The following is a 17839-nucleotide window of genomic DNA, read 5'->3' as shown; positions in this document are numbered from 1 at the left end:
TTTCCTACCCGGCAGCAGCACAATCATGGCAATTGCGATGCTGCCGACTTCTTGGCCACTCCTCTTAAGGGGGAACGGCCTTCTTCAGGTTCCCTGGTGAGTAGCGACCCAGCAGTTGAGAACCACTGGTGTTCAGGAGTTGGACTTAGATCTGGAAGATTCAGGTTCAAATTCCTGCTCAGCCATGAAGCTTCCTGAATGACCTTGGGCCAGTCATTAACCCTCAGCCTCACCTACCTCACAGGGTTGTTGTGAGGACAAGAGGAGGGGAGGAATTATGTACATCACCCTGAGCTCCCTAGAGGAAGGGTGATATAAAAATGTGAAAAATAAAGAAAGTACAAAAACGGTAATTTCAATAATGTACATACATTGGAAACTAAATGTGTGGGTTGCTAGTCTCATATTTTTTTCTTATTTTGGGGCTGTGGCAGGTCAAAGGTTGAAGACCACTGGAATAGACTAAATGAGGAGAAAACACTTCTCAGATGTTGTTTCTTCAATCCACATTTAGACAAATAGGAACTTAACACCTGTTATCACCCACTTAGTGCATTCTCTAACAAAAAAAACAAACCTGAGCTGATTCATTTTATCTACCATAGGCTTCAATAGTATCTAGCAGTTCATTGAGAATTCATTTGTCACTTCACAAAGAAAATAGCCCTTTTCTGTGTCTAGTATGAATACATTTCTATATGAAAAGGAGTGTTTACTTTTCTGCATCTGTGTGGCACATGCTCAATTCTAGCTCTATCATATTTCCATTTGCATCATGCTTGCCATGATGAAAATCAGACGTCATTAAGAATGAAGGTTTTGAATCTGAATGACAATCTTTACTGCTGCTATGAGAAAGGGTTTCAGAAGAGGGTTTCTATTCCCTACAGAAAGTGTGAGATAATGACTAAGGCTCAGCTGTGTTCCAATCTGGCATAAAATTAGAGAAACCTATGCTGCATTAGTCAAGGCAGCAACCTACATAATACTATCTTCCCTTCCTTGAGTTCTTGCTGGGGAACAAGATGCTGATAGCTGGATAAAAGTTACTGCTTTGCTTTAGTTGTTCAAGGATAGCATTATGGAATATGGGAAAGTCATGGGATATCCAATACGGGAGACTGGAATTATAGCAGGGCAGAGGGGAAAACTGGTCCCCCACTGATCAAGTTCCTTGTTAAAATGATCAATTTGCCTGTCAAATAGTGTGTAATGTTTTTTCACTGTATATACATACTGTTGAACTTCAACAATATAATAAATCCTTGCAAAAGGCAGAAAGAAACTAAGGACCTATCCCAGTACACGCACTATAACATCCCAGCGCCAACACTAGATGCTGTAAACGTGCTGTAAAGTACGTTTACGGAACTGGGAGAGCATGGAGTGCCAGCGCTGGGCCTGCGCCAGCTGGCACTGGGTCCAGTGCTGGGAGGCCAATGCCAGGGGAACACCAGCGGTAAGATGCACCACTAGTGGTAGTGTGGTTTCTGGGTGGGAGGTGAAGTATTCCGGGGCGGGGGGGGAGGAACCAGGGCAGGCTGAAAAGCCCAACATGTAGCCCCTCCAGTCTGCGACAGCAAAATTGCCAGTGCAGACTGGAGGGCATCCATTGTGTCCCCTATGCCCTTACTTGGGGGACAAACTTTGGCAGTTCCGGCAAGGCTGTTGGATACAGTAGTCGCTATTTTGGCAGCCATTAGGATTAGGCTGCCTGTTTCCTACTAGAATTAGCAATGAGAAAAAGGAGAGCATCCCATCCATGGAGAAAGCCATGCAACCGTGCTCTTAAAAACACTATCTGCACTTCATATTCAAAAGGTCATTTTAGTTCTCTTATGAACATAAGTAACCAAAATGGTCATATATGTAATCAAAATCAGTAAGGTTTAAAATTCATTCCTTTCAAAAGCTTGTTTTCAAAGTAGCGTTGTAAGAGTTACTCTATATTTATAGAAACAAAAATAATTTTTAAGATAACATGTATAAAACAAGAAATGAAATGTGATTTTATTTAAGGCAATACTGGGCTACTTCACAAATCACCACCTCAAAATATATACACTGCTCAACACTACTAGTTTTCTATCACATTCACGATGGGTTATTCAATACCAAAATGTTTAAATCTTCAGTGCCAGCAAACTATTCAAAATTTACATTCCATTATATTATGGAAGCGGAAGATTTTTGATCCAATTAAAAGCAATGCAAATGCAGTTGTAGGAAAAAGTTTAAGTTAACTACATATGAATACCATCCCAAGATACTGGAGGCTTCAAGTTACAAAAACAGCTGTGTCAGTATGTATTTAACCAATTAAGTGTGATCTGATCACGCTCCTCTCCTGTACACGCATATAATGTAAAATAAGCTGGATATGGTAGACTTACCTAGTTTTTACTTAAAATTTTAAGATTAAAAACAACATTTTTAAAAACTGGATCACTTAGTTACAAATTAAAATTCTGAATATAAATGTGTCATTTAATATTTCAGACTTACAGACTGCTGGTGGCAGCAAATGATTTACAATAATAAATATATACAAAAATGTATCTACAAATAAAAAGTACTGTTATATATGAGCAGTGACCCAGTGAAAGATACCACAGACAATTCACAAAGATTTCAGTCATGGAAAGGACAAATCTGATAAAAAAATTGAGGTTTTGATCAATTATTTACAAAACTGAAAAAATGATTCTGTTCCTCAAGTCCCATAGGGATAAAAACAAAGAAATTTACATGACAACTGTCATGATTTTGCTAAATTACTTCAACAGAAACCCTTAAGAAATAGTATCATGCTCCATGGCTTCCTACTTAAAAAAATGTAGTTTAGATCATGTTTACTATCAGTTCAAGTAGTCCACCCATGTTACCCCATTATTTTGCAACCTCTGGATTTGCTTCCCAATGTCCATCAACCCTTTTCAGACTGACGATAGGTTTCATTTCCTGAAGCTGCTTCAACACAAGCTCAGTGTAATCTTTGAAAGTCTTGTCTAATACTATTTTTATAGTACCACTACACTGAAATTGTGATGGATGAGCAAACGGTACATAGGTTTCAGTTTCAGAACACGACCGCGTTCTTGCAAAAGAGTTTTTCTCATTTGATTTTCTTGAGTTTGAATGAGAACCTTTTCTGGTTCCACAGCTATGGTAGCTTCTCTCAGTATTCTTCTTTTGCTTCACTGCAGACTCTTCCAGGAATTTGAGAAAAGATACTTCAAAACCCATAGGCTTAAATGAACTCCAGTCAAAAGTTGCAGGCTGTTCTTCAGCAGTTTGAATAGCAACAGCAGTTTCCTCCTCTCTGCGAACACTACTCAATTGAACAGCGAGGATTTCTTCTTCCTTTTCAACTTTTCTCTTTTTACTCTGCGAGGCATTTTTTTCCTTGCTTGCTCTCTTTAGATTACCATTTATGTTTTGCTTTTCTGAAGGGCAAAAGCTGGTTTCTTGACAGTCACTATTTACATCAGAAGGGAGCTTTGCTTGGTTTTCTGCACTTGTGAGATCTTCATTAATAAGTTTGGAAATGAAGAGCTCTGCAAGCTCATCTACCTCATCCTTCTCATCTCTTTCAGGTTCTTTCTGAGCCACTGGTGTAGAGGCTCTCAAGACCTCGCAAGTCTCTGATGAATCTGGCTGCAGCTCTTTCACATCACATGTTTTATCCTCAGTTACCTCATTCTGTGAAGATGCTTCTTTCTCCGACGAATCTAAATGCATGTTTGAGACGATCAGGAGATTCCTGTGTTGTGAAGTAAATGCTTTAGACAACTTGTGACATTTATAATGCCTAATTATATTACTTTCACTTGTGACAACTGATGAACAGCCTTTTATCATACATGGATACTGTGTGACAAGTTTGCTTGTACATTCGGCTAAAGCTTCACTTCTAGGTTTTATTGAATATACATGCTTTCCACGCTTCAAAGAATATGCCTTATTTTCATGAATTTGCCCCATTTTGGAATTTTTGTTTTCAATAGCAATAGCTCTTTTCCGCTTGGTCCTAATTGAGATTTTGTTTCCATTCCTTCCTGCCCTGTATTTTAATCCTTTGGGTTTGGTTTTCATGTTTTTTTCCTGATTAGCCTTGCTTGAAATATTTTCCTGGCCTGGTGTCAGAAACCGTCTAGGCCTTATTAGATGGTCTTTATGCCTGTCATTATGTTTATTAAAAATGTGCCTTAGAAGATTAGATCTTGTTGCATAAATACGATCACAGCCTTCGCAATCACATTTGTACATGCCATCCTCTGTTTTGTTTTGCTTTATCTTTATTCCATGATCTGTTTCAAGATGAATAATATAACTAACGTAAGTTGTAAAGGACAATTTACACTGAGACTGATCACAGAGGAATCTTCCAACGTCCAGGGCTGACTTCATGCTTCCAATTTCTTCAGGGGTCATCTCATGAAGCTTCATGTAGTGCTGAATAAGACTAGCAACTTTTTGAAATATTCTAGAGCAATTTCTCACTTCACAACGAAATTCTTTAACTGTTAAATCATTTTCGGTTTCATCACGATCTTCTTCTTTACTACAATCATCTTCTTTACTCAGCTCACTTTCTTCTTCTGCCTCAACTGAGAATGATGGCAAATCAGATTTATGCACCGCCTGATAATGGAGAATTAAATTCTGTTGTATGGTAAAAGCAGCAAAGCAACCTTGATGCACACATCTGTATGGCCTGTAAGGACTGTAACTAGTAGGAAATTCCACTGTTTTATGTTCTGGTTTTTTGTGTTTTCTTTCCTCTTTTTCTTTCCTATGTCTTCTAATTTTACGTACTTTGGGTTGTACTTGTACATCACTAATTGGGGTTATACTGTGAAGTTCTAGAGGAAGTGGAACTACTTCAGGAGGTTTTTCTAATTTTTCAGGAGCACTAGGAGTACTTTTGGGAATCAGTTCTGGGACTTCCACAGATTCTATATGTACTTCTTTTTTTATTTCAAGTTCTTTAGATAACTGTGATTCACTTTTATTCTCCATTATCACATATGGCATATTGTTATGTTCAACAGCCCTTTGTGTTAAGCTTGCAGTTTTATTTTGAGATCTTCTCCCATATGGCCTTTTTAGTTTTAGTTTTACCATTTCCTCTGTTGTAAAGTGATGTACCAGCTGGCAGTGGGCCCGGAGGTTAGAATTTCTTGTAAATGTCTTTGGACAGCTAGCTACAACACATTTGAATGGAGCATATTTCAATTGGTGTTTCTTGATCTCCAATATCATTTCTGCAGTGTACTGATGTATTTTGCTGTAGTGTTTAAATAATGCATCCTTTGTCATAGCACTGTAATTACAGCCCGGTGCCTGGCACATAAAAGGTTTATGGACTTTTTCAGCAGACTGAGTATGTGTTTCTGAAGACTGAACCAGAGATGCACTCTCGGTTGTCACATCTGGAACAAGAGCCTGTGATAGTAGTGCATCAGTTGGAAGACAATGAATTGTACTGTCTAATACCTGACTAGGGGTTTCACCTTCTAATTTCAGTTTTTTCAAACCTTCTAAAATTTCCATAATCTGAGTATCATCTTTGTGAACAGTTTCAGACTGAGAAGGGCTAGTTTTGGCAGGGATGACAGTCTCTGTTTGTCCTACAAACTGAGGAGGATCACATGAGTTAACATTTTGTGAGGAGTTTTTTGAAGCAAATTCAGTAGTATTGACTTGTGGATTCTGCAATGCTTCAATTGACACCTCCTGGATCTCAGTTTTAACTTCTGTCATATGGGAGTTCATAGCTGTTTTAATTATTTCAAGGGTTTTCTCAAAATTCTGAAGTACATTATCTTCTGGAATCTCTAGTTCAGTGTTTTCTTGTATGCAGGAATCAGGAGCAACCTGCAAGTTACAATTTTCAGTTTTTACTGGTGACGGAACTACATCCGTATGAGTTTCATGAATGGTTTTCAAGTTCTCCTGGCCACTGACAGTTAATTCATTGTCCATATTACTCAGTTTTGGAGTGAAATTTTCCAACAACACTTGAGACTCACAGTTTGCCAATGCATTTGATTGAAAGTCATAGGTGGATATTTGCACACTTCCTTCAAGGTTTCTGGAAAGAACTCCCAATGTTGTAAAATCATTTACTATTAATTTCTCCGAAACATTAGGCACAACTAAAGGAGCAGCAGCTTTTTTCTTTTTCTTTGAACTACTGATCCGTTTTTTATTTGAACTACATGATTCTGAACTTTTGATGCTACTTATGACTGAAACACGTGAAGTGTTGCTTCCAAAACTGTGTGCTGTGGCAGCAGAATTAGGCAGCAAGTTGGAACATAATCCATTTTCAATGGTCTTAAGTATTAAATCATCTGGAAATACTGGTAAACTGCTGCATTCATCTGCTGAGGAAATTTTGGTGTTAAGTGTTCTAGTTTGGTCTGTTAGCAAGGTAGTTGGGTTGCAGACTGTTGGTAACAAAGGTGATACACCTGGATTGGGCAAAACTGTTGCATTTATTTGAGTAGTACCAGTGATACAACTAGATGTATTTATATGTGGTAATATTTCTGTAGAATCAAAAGTACTTGGAATGCCTGCAGTTTCCAAGGCCTGTTTAATAATTTCATTTCCTTCCTCATTCTCACTTGCACTGAAACTAGTTGTATTGGTCCGTGGAAACAAGTTCTGTAAAAAAGCAGCGGATCGATTTTCAGTTGCAAGCAGCTGCAAAAATGATGGTTCTTTAAAACATGTTTCTGGATTAAAAGTTGACTCCTGCTGCTGTTGTAAGCTTAACGCACTTGAAGAAAGAATCATACTGGCAAGCAGAGAGGATTGTCCATTAAGTTGTAGAGCTTCTGGAGAAATTTCTGATTCATCTAAGGGTTTACAGTAGGACCGTTTAGATAAGTGGCCACCAAGTGATCTGGGATTGGAAAAAACCCTGTAACATCTACTACAAATAAATTTGCCATCTCTGATAATTGCTGGCCATTTTGCCCGCTTATTATGCTTTGGCTTTCTATCTTTCCCATCTTGCCTACGAACCTTTTTTGTCTTTTCTGATAGCAGAGGCTGTGGAGTGGTTTCACCAAAGTTGTCATTGTTCACTTGTGAAGAAAACAACACATCTACACTTTCTTCTTTTGGGAAAGCAGAATTAGCATTTCCCTCTAACTGAGAGGAAAAATGATTGGTACTGTTCTCCACCTGTGAAAAGACAGAGCTCGGACCATTATCTGCTGGGGAAGGAAAGAGAGAGATTGGACCATTTTCTGCAGGCAAAGGAAGGAAAGGGTCTGAACCACTGTCAATGTTCAGAGGCATAACTGGTTTTTCCAGTTCATCCAGCTGTGAAGGTAAAGTTGCACTCGACAGACTTTCCATATGGGAACCTAATGTATTCTCTGGTTCACTTTTAATATGAGACAACAAACCTGTATTTATTACATTTTGTACAGTAGGTAATAAGGAATTAGTCATATTTTCCAGACGTGTTGGAAAAAGAACATTAGATAGTTGCTGCAGTTGGCTTGTACAAGTGGAATTTAAGTTTATTTTGGCTTGTGGAGGAAAAGCATCACTAGTGAGAGTAGACGCTTGTGATGGCAAAAAAGCAATTTTGTTATCATCTGACAAATTTTGGAAACTGCTTGTTTTCCTACTTTTCTTATTTTTGCGTTGCATCTTAAATGCCGTATACTGATCAGGATGTGCTGTCTTCATATGTTTGCCTATGCTTTGTGAAGAGTTGTAGACTCGAGTACAGCCTTCAACTTGGCAAGTGAACTTCTGAACTGGAGTTGCCAATGGTACAATTGGAACAAAAGGAGTGGCTAAACTGGGCTGGGCAGGATTAAGTGTGATCCCTTCTAATGTCCTCAGAGGCAAATTGTAGAGATTGGTAGCAGACCTAATGCTCTCTTCCAGTTTCGGAGACAGTAAATGATGATACCCTGCTTGATTCTGTATGCTGAAGGGCAGATGGCTTGTGTGTTTTTCTGGGCTTTTCACTTCGAGGATTTCAGATTCAAGTTTAACTGAGTTCATGGAAATTGTCTGGGGTAGGCTGACAGAGCCATCCTCTTTTCCATCTTGGAAAACTGTAAGATCACTACAAGTCTCTTCAACTGCTGAGCACAACTGCTGGATTACAGGTACATGAATATCTGTTTTAGTGCTCACAGTAGGCAATTTACCCTTTCTTGCCATATTCTCTCGAATTTTTTGACTAAGAAGAGGCATCAAAAGGTTGCTAGATGGAGCTACTGAGTCTGCTTTTACTGGAGCAGGTATAGGTTGCTCCACACTTTCAATGGAAACTGAATTACTCTGCTCTGGTACAGTAGCCGATACTTCAGTTTCTTCAGACTTGAATGCTTCATCTTTGACTTTAACTGACACATAATCTTCTGCTTTGGCACAGTCATTTATGCTATTCTCAGGTGGAGGAATTAATACCTCATTTGGACATATTTCTTCAGCATTTTCACTAGCTTCTAAAGATTGAGAAAAATTATTCTCGCCATTGGATTGCAATATTTTTTCAGACTGTTTAGTATGATCTTCAATGTGTTTTTCTAATTCGTTCTGAGAACGGTAAACTTTTCCACAGCCTGCAAACTTGCAGGTGTACGTATTATAGTGCTGTGCTTCATGATCATAAAGCAAATATGCTTCTGAGAAAACTCTCCCGCATTTCGGAAACATACACTTTGCCCTGAAGACTGGATGCTCTTTTCTATGACTCAGCAGTTCAGCATAACTGTTAAAGCTAGCCTTACATTTCATTTGAATACAAATATAGGGTTTGCTGCCACAGTGCATTTGTAAGTGATCGTTAAGGTGGGTAACGCTTACAAAATGTCGTCTACAGTACTGACAAATTACTTTCTTGCTTTGCATTTCAAGAAAGCGTTTAGCTTCTTCATTGTCTTTATGACCTTTTGCATGCGCAATCAAATTCTTAAAGTATTTAAAGCCCTTTTTACACAAGGTCACTGGGCAGGTAAACTCATTGAGAGGCACCGACTTCTGAACTGGCATAATCTCTGGAATGTAATATTTATCTTTTTCATAGTTTTCATCATCAGAACCATCATTATCATTAAACACAATGAAGTCTGCTGCATAAAGACTATTCTTTTTTATGTGCCGTTGCTCCTGCTTAACAACGGCATTGTTCTTTCTGTTCACAGCAGTGGTTGCTGTTTTAGGTGGTCTTCCTAATTTTCTCAGTGGTTTCATTGCAGCCAGTCTCTCTTTACTGGACTTCTTAACATGTAGTGTGACATGAGGAACAAAAGTTTCTTTCAAATTAAAATTCTGTGCACATATTGGACAACTGTAAATTCCATCTTTATAGTGTTTTTGTGCATGCCTGACTATTCTATGTCCAAGAAATTCCTTGTCACACAATACACAATATTGCATGTAGGCTTGCCAGTTCCTGAACCTGGCGGATATGAATCCTCGCTCTCTCAACTTCTTTATTTCTCTGTTTTTCTGCTTTTTATCTCTAATACCTCTAAGTAAGTTTGTAGCTTCATCAAAGCACCCAGGAAGTCCATTCACTGATGTTTCTTTGTTCTCATCTTGGCAATCTTCTACTTTTTCATGCATTTCACTGTCATTCAGCTCATCTATTGACGATACAATTGATGCTTCCTCTCCCATCAAAGCAAGACACTGCCGTTTCAACATTTTCCAGTCCCAAAATTCTGGGTCAAAAGGCCACTGAGTTTTTAATACAAGTAAGAGCTCACAGCGTAATGAATTTGGTATTGGAAGATTTTCTTCATCATATTTCTGGTCAGGCTGATTATATAGCATTTCAACAGCATAGTATGCATCCACAGTAGGTTCAAGAAGAAATTCAGTCAGTTGACAAGCACGTTTAACCTCCAGATCATCCGGCAATAAGCAAGATATAGTCTTGCAAATGGAAATCTTGACTTCCGTATTCTCACTAGCTTCCAAACGCAATGCTTTCACGCACAGTTCAATGCAGGTTGCAAGTCCAGCAGCTTCAATCTGAAAAGAAAACATTTTAGAGAAATTTCACTGGAAGGTTTTTGCAGTTGAAAACATTGTTATCCTATTGCTGATTTTAGCTAAATCTGGAGTACAAGAGCGCCCCGTATCTGCAGGTAATAGGTTCCTGGCCCTCCGGCAGGGGATGCCTGTCTCTGTCCCGTTCCCCCACACGTTGCCAATTAACTTGCTTAAGTGAAAATGTCTTGCTTAACCACATTACCATCAATTTACAGTGATGTTCTACTCATAGTGAAGCAACGTTCAGAATGCCTCCCAGCAGCCTGGTTGCTTGGGAAAATAAACTAGATGGAGGTTAACAGGAAGCAGCTTCCTGTTAACCTCGCTTTGGTTTTTTCCAAATGTCCAGGTTGCCTAGGAACAAATCTTTTTCATTGGGTTAAGTCTATTGCATAAGTTAATGGCATCCAGAGATAAGTGCACCTGTGAATACAACTCCCTCCCCCTGTAATTATTCACATTCTCTGTGTTGTTTTTTAAACAAACAGTTCAATAGATTTTGTAGTTTATTTTAAATGTTTTTATTGTTCACCACTCTGTAAAATTATATTTTAAAAGTGGTATATAAATTGCATATAATAAGACAATAGAAATTAAGACAGTTCAGAATCTTTACTTACAGTGGAACATTGAGCAAACAAAGTTTAAAACACTCTTTTCATGAATTTCCTGAACAGTCTAAATTTTGTCAACATTTATCACTTATCCCAGAAGGAACGTTGTAAAATACATAGTTTTTTAAACAACTGCTACTCTCATAAAAAGGAGAGATTTGAGCTTACCTGTATACTCTCACAAAAATCCAATGTTCCTAAGAAAAACTTAGTACTCAATTAAAAAATTTAAGAGTTTTTGTGCATGAACCATGTAAAAACAAACAAAAAAACCCAAAGCTATTACTTTGTAGGAAGAAAAATTAACTTTCTATGCTCCAATAAGAACCTCTTCATTTCTGACTACAAGGACAAAAGTTTTCCATTCAAAGGTTGTGGATGACTGAAATTGTTATCAAGTGAATCTTTAGAAAGGACCAAATAGTTGTCCCATCATGAAGGTATTAAAATATGATCTCAGAAGAAAAAGACCTGCTTGTGTACTACCCATAGTAATCTTTTTGCTTCTTAATACTGACGGTGGAGCTCAGTTCAGACATTTTCTTACCCACAACTGGGTTCAGTCCATTTTCCAAGTATTTGAGATGCCCTAGAAAAAGTGTAACATGGGAAGTCAGAAAAAGGCTGTGTGGAAAGTGCAAGCTGCCCTACTAGTATTCTCTGAGAGGCAGCAGCACTACTAATACTTTCCAGAAGGTTCCAGTTGCTATTTATATAGCCACAGATCCCCTTTGTGGGGATGTACAAAAATCACAAAGAATAATGCTTAAGGGGTGACATTTAGTGACTTGCTGAGTTGATTTTTGTTTCGCAGGATCATGAATAACAACCCTCTTGCATATTCTTACCTCTGAATTAATGACTTTAATTAGGAAGAAAATGTGGTATACAGTCTTTGTTAACACAGATAGTTGACGACATCGTTCCAGATATATTTGTACAGAAGGTTCTACTCTTTGCTGTAGTTTACTCCAGAAGAGAGTCAGTTCCCTGAACAACAGAATTTCAAATAGTTGTTATACTGAAATTGACACAATATACTCAGATATTAAGCAAATCCATTTTAAACCATAAAAGCAGGGCAGAGGAGTAATGCTAACTTTCTTTATAATCATCTTTTTATAGTAATGTATAAGGTCTGTAAGTTTGATGTCTTATGGGAATTACAGTGGCCCCTCATTCACAGTGGATTTGACCCAACGCAGTTGCTGACCTGTGTTGGGAGGGCCTCACATGACCTCCTGGATATGACCAGAAGTGCCTTCTAGTCATGTCCAGATGTTCTGAGGAGGCCAGGAGATTTTCTGAGGGAGGTGTGCACGGCCTCCTGGACCTCTTCTGGTGTGTGGCCAGGAGGTGTCCTCTGCACCTGAGAACACCTCCTGGATTTGAAAGGAACACCTTTTGGGCCCTGCAGATTTGATTATCTGCAGAAATTGGTATCCACAGGGGTGCGGTGGGGGTGTCAGGAAATTGATACACCACGGATACCAAGTACCCACTGTATACACAGTTTCAACTTCTCAGCAAAGTTAGGAATGGGTTGCAACATTAAGGCAAAAGGCACAGGTAATTTACATCCCTTGCACTCTGGCATGTTCCCCTAGAATTCAGTATAATGGACCCTAACTTTATGATTGTAATCCATTCCTTAGGGGTCATTGTAATGTTAAAAATGCTCCTACTGAGCTTGCAGAGCTTCTCTTCAGCTAAATCTTTCCCTCAAACACACAGCCATGTTGAGTAAGAAGGATAAAAACAGAGGCTTGAGCTGCTGGTAGTGAAACTTTTTTTAGTTTCATAAACCCAGGTGGGTCATTTTAAAAAGTTGGTCCCAGTGCTAAAAAATTTGGGAACCACAGCTTTAAGATATTCATCAGAGTAAAAACCATCAGTACTAAACTTGTTTTTGAAACTATACTTTATTCAGAAAGATTCCCTGAATATTACTGACTGTGAACATTTTCAAGCCTCCTGCCCCCAAACAAACACCAAGGATAAGAAAATCTTCTCTATCTTATGCCAGAAGACCTGACACGGGTTCTTTATGAACCCAAATTTCTATTATGAAGCAGTCAATCTAGCAATATATCAGTCAGTGTTATGTGGAAACATCTTGGTGCAATCCAGTATCTTAGTAACTAGAAATGAGGAGAGAAGAGATGGGAAAAGAACATGCCCAAAGAATTCCAGCTGTATTTAAAATGAATTATATCTGCCTGCTAGAAAGTTGTATAATTAGGTTCCTGCAAAATTACCCAGAAGTTATTTTGTTAAAAAAGCAGAACACATGTTACTGTGCAGTGCTCTAAATGACCCATATTCATCTGAAATTTTGTTCAATTAATCTGCATTTATTACACTTTGGTTACACTGGCTTAATGATGATGCTGATGATTTTACACAATGCTTCCTCAGCAAAAAAGTTCAAAGTGTTTACAGAAAAAAATTAAATAAGTACTGGTTCTCTGTCCCAAAAGGGCTTACAAACTAAAAAGATGCCGAAGAAATACAAACAAACAGCCACTAGAAAATTAGCTCAAAGGAAATAAAATTCTGACTTACCATGCACAATACATCTCTCCTTGCTGCAGCTGGCGAGACAAAAATGCTGCACACAAAATTAGAGCACTCTTTTCATCTCTTTCAGATTCTAGATTACAGATCATTTCTAAAGCATCTTTACAGTCTATGTCTGCAATCTGAAGAGAAAGAACAACACATGTGCATTTAATTTGTTTTCCGGTAAAAGATAACCAGGTCACATGAAATGGTGTCAAGTAGAACATAATGAGGAACCTAATAAAAAAATTTTTAAGAAATTATGGAAAGTTTTAATACCTTATGTAAAAGTCAGGCTTATTTGTAAAAAGTAAGAAAAAAGTCCCTTATTAGTAAATATGATCTACTAAACTTCATGCATATTCATTTATTTTATCACAATTATCCAACAAGACTGATAATTCCATAACATAAAATATTCCCAAGTACATATTTTTATGATAATTTAAATCTGAGTACTAAACAAGCAATTATCCAACATTTTAACATGTCTGGGTGGGAAGACCATGGTTTTGTCAAAGGATTAAAATCCATGTTGTTAAAAAGGTCCAACGTTTCATTCTGTAACCTTTTCAGAACTTTGTCAGGGAATGAGACTAGATAGGACATGTTGCTAGAGAGGAGGTCAGAAACTTCTCTCACAACATGTCCTATCTAGGCTCATTCCAAGACTAAATTCTGAGAAAATGAATGCTTCCTTATGAATAAATGAATACAACATATATGCTTAGTGGAGACGTTAGTCTCCCATTTCTTTACCAAGGTGAGGAGCAACCCTTGGGCTTGTGCAGTTCCATGGCTTCCCTGATACTTTAGGGCCTAATCCTGTACGTACTTAATGCTGGCACTGAGCCCTAGCAGTGGGTGTCGTAAGGTACATTTAAGGCACCTGGAGAGTAGGAAGCACTGGTCCTGGGCTCGCACTGAGCCCAGAATCAGCAAGAGGAGGACGCACAGGTGGCAGAGTGACCTCTGGAGAGCAGGGGGGAACAGAATGAAGGCAGGGCAGGGGGAGGAACAGTGGTGGGAGGGGGTGGAAACCGCGGAACCCTGCTCTGCCAGATTCTTACTCCGACAAGGTCCGACATGGAGGCTCTCACATCTGAGCTGGCAAAATAGCTGGCGCCAACATGAGAAGACCCCTTGCCAGGGCCAGGGGTTTTCTCGGCGAGAGGGGATGAAAGTCCCCTTCCCCCAAGAAGACTCCCAGCGGCTTCCCCGCACCGGCTGAATACAGTAGTAGCTGCTATGGTGCTGGTGTTCCAGTGGATGCTGGGAAGCACAGGATTGGGGTGTTAATTCCCCCTCCCTTCCCTTTTTAGGGTTAATCATTTTTTAGCACTGCATATACACCAAAGTTGATGCTAAATATGAACAGCTTTAAACCTGTGTGGTTAGCTGTAAAACTTCAGGCTAGGCTGCAGAGGGAATACTGCTCTAAGTTACTACACTCAGAATCATGATAATAAAGAAATATTACTTTATAAGCAAACTGCCATTATAACTTTTACAATGCACACAGTACTACCTCCACAGGCTCATGCTTCCCTGAATGCTAGGAAGATAATCTTATATGTGCTGTAGAGTTTGGCAGTTCATAAGAGGAGACAACAGTGCACTTTTCCTCTAGTTATCACATGTGGCTGCATATATTACAATAAAGCAGAATGTAAAGGGAGAGGAAGTACCAATAACTAGTACTATTTAATACTGTGGTTCCAGTGAGAGAGATAAAGAAAGAAACTTACAAGGTAACACATAACAGCTCATTTTATGCCTTGAGCACATGCATCTCTGTGAATTCCTTTATAGGTACAACATCAGATGAGTGCTTAAATGACTCATATTAACAATCCATATCCATACAACTCAAAATCACACAAGTCCTCCTAAGAACTTTCTGTTTACTAGTTATCATTTATATCCCACCCTGCCCTCAAAGCTCACTGTTGTTCACAAGAATTGTACATTAGCAGTAGGCTCTCATATGACAGCTATAGGAATCTATCCTGCAATATGGCAAACATCTCATCGGCCCCCATCCAACTACTGTAAAAAGTGTAAGTGTTGGCACTCACACAGGCAATCTTCCCCACTTCCAACCCACTACACCTTCTTGAGGGGTAGTTTGGATTTCTCCATTACTGATATGTACCAGGAATCAAAGGCTGGGATTCAAATGCTCAGGTATCATGAGCGCACCCACCTGTAATTACACATGCCAGACTGATGATAAAAGTATTGTTCAATATGATTCAATAAGTTTCATCCTACTGTGTGTTTCAATTCAAATAGAGATCCTTCAATATGAACCCTTAAACCAGCTGGGCTTTCCCTAATACTTTCCAAAGGTATGGACTTCCAGGACTGCTGCTATAAGAAACAGAGTAAATTAAAACATACTCACTTCTTGCATTAGCTTTTCATTTGGTGATCCAGAACAAAGACAGACTAGATAGGTTTGTTTAAAGTTGCCTTTGGTGCTGATTTCTGAGTGGTCACTGCACAGTTTTGCTAGGGCAGTTGCTTGAGTTAATTGCTTTAATTTCATCAGATGCTTAATGCGCATATCCAATAGCATAGGACCTTCAAAGACCAAAAATTCATTCACTGAAAGACAAATAGATAATATATTCTCATTATGCCACACAGTTAATAGGCATAAAACTCTACAGACATACCTCTAGCATATATTTATTAATCATAAATGAGTACCAAAATATGGTACCCTATTGCTGAATACCAAAGGCTAGTAGCCACTGGTACCCAGTGTTGAACTGGAAGGGTTTGAGAATGGTAGTTGTAGTTTAAAATATTTTTTTTACTGTTGTTTTAGATTTCTATATTATTCTCAATAGAATTTTCTACTGGTTTTATATATTCCCTGTTTTACGGAGCATTGGGTATTATTTTCGTGACATGAACAGCCCAATCCTGTGCTGCCCAGTGCCAGTGCTCTAGTCTCACCGTGGGTGCTGGGCATCATAAAAGTGCTGTAAGGCACTCCAGTGCAGGTGGTGAGGCTGCTGCAACGGTGGGGAGGCCAGCACCAGTAGGCAATGGGCCTCAGTGCCGGCGGAAGCATCGCTAGAGCACTGGGTGGTATGTTTCCCTGCCAATTGGTGGGGAGATCTTTCAGGGTGGGAGAGGGCAGGTGGAAGATGGGGAGGGGCGGAACTGGGTCAAAGGGGGGCAGGCTGGTGTGTGGATTCTGCCTTGGGAGGAAGGCGAGGATGGTGAAGGAGACTGCTATCAGATCTTATCCCGCATCCCGAGTCGCAGAACCTGACACAGGTATCCTCATTTCTGTGCCAGCTTAAGGGCTGGAGCAGGTCTGAATAGACCTCTCAGGGCAAGCTGACAGGGGGTAAGGGAACTAAAATTCCTTTACCCCAAGGAGACCTGCAGCACCTTCCCTGGCCCCAAAGGATACAGTGGCAGCCACTTTGGTGCCGCTGTTTCTCATGGTGCTAGGGAGAAAGAATGGGTCCTAAAGCAGAAAATAAATCCCTAAAATGAAGAACAAAAAATTTTTAACAATTGTAAGCCTTAAGAAAACAGTTCACTATTCAGACTGTTTTATACCTAACATTATGTCTCTCTCATTTATAAAAAAATCTAAAGATTAAACTACAAAATACAGCAACAACTAAGAAGCAAAAGTTAATTAAAATGATTAAAAGGCTAAGACAATAAATCAAAATTGATGCCACTGTAAACATTCCTTAGGCTAGCTGGATTAAGTAGTTTCATAACATGAACATTTATATCCTTCATGTAAATTAATCACTCTAATTACTTTCCAGAGAGCAAGGTGATGACATGGGATGAAAAGGGCAGATTCAATAGTAACACTAAGACCAAAAAAAGACAAAAATCTGATCTGAATTCAGAGATGAATATATTCTGAAGATTCAACTGAATAGAATTCAGGCTGAGTCTCTTTATTTGCAAGGGTTTTGTTCCCAGAACTCAAGTGGAATGGCAAAAATTGCATTAAAGTAAATCCATTTAAAAAACAAAGTCCCTTTGCTAGGAGATTTTAAAACAGCCTTGCTGACCTTTGTGGTATAAGATAGAGTCATTAGGCAGACAATCCAACAGTCAGTGTCTCTCCAGGTGCTTAGAAAGGCTTCACCACTCCCTTCACACAGAGCTCAGCATTGGGAAAGAATGCAAAGTGATTATCTTTCTTTCACATGCTCAGGGGGAAGGGAGGGGTCACTTGCCTCAGAATGAAACTGTTCTAAGTGCCTAGAGAGAGAATGATTGATGGATTGTCAGCTGGCTGCCCTCTCTCGCATTAATGAGGCTATTGTTAAATGACTTATTTCCCTTTAATTTAAAGGGCCCTTCTCACTGTGTTGAGATAAAACCACCTGTAAAAAAAACAGTGGATAATTAGGTTATACTTGTATTCTAAGGCTTCGTTCCTTCAGAGCAAGGAGTCCTCTTTTCAGTGAAAGATTCCATCCTTTGGACTCCCTTAACAGTTAAGGGATTGTGTCCTGTGTACCATAACTGGCTTCTTTCCCAGGATCCATTGCAGGTTCTGAGATTTTCAGACTGCTCTCTTAGCGACTGTATATGTACTATGTTGCAATGCTTCCCTGCTTTTT

At 39.1% G+C, this 17839-nt stretch overlaps 1 protein-coding gene across 1 annotated transcript in view; it reads right to left on the bottom strand.

Moving 5' to 3' along the window:
- Positions 1-1986: 1986 nt before the first annotated feature.
- ZNF292 (zinc finger protein 292) overlaps positions 1987-17839 on the bottom strand; it is a 38552-nt gene continuing 22699 nt past the window's right edge. Inside the window, exons 5-8 of the mRNA XM_066612555.1 lie at positions 15628-15830; positions 13224-13360; positions 11507-11648; positions 1987-10023 (exon numbers count right to left, since the gene is read on the bottom strand). Of these exons, the coding sequence (XP_066468652.1) occupies positions 2890-10023; positions 11507-11648; positions 13224-13360; positions 15628-15830 (7616 nt within the window). The 3' untranslated portion in view covers positions 1987-2889. The remainder of the gene's footprint in view (positions 10024-11506; positions 11649-13223; positions 13361-15627; positions 15831-17839) is intronic.

This window comes from Tiliqua scincoides, chromosome 1 (assembly GCF_035046505.1).
Source record: "Tiliqua scincoides isolate rTilSci1 chromosome 1, rTilSci1.hap2, whole genome shotgun sequence".
Lineage (NCBI taxonomy): Eukaryota > Metazoa > Chordata > Lepidosauria > Squamata > Scincidae > Tiliqua > Tiliqua scincoides.
This window is presented reverse-complemented; position numbering and strand designations above follow the sequence as displayed.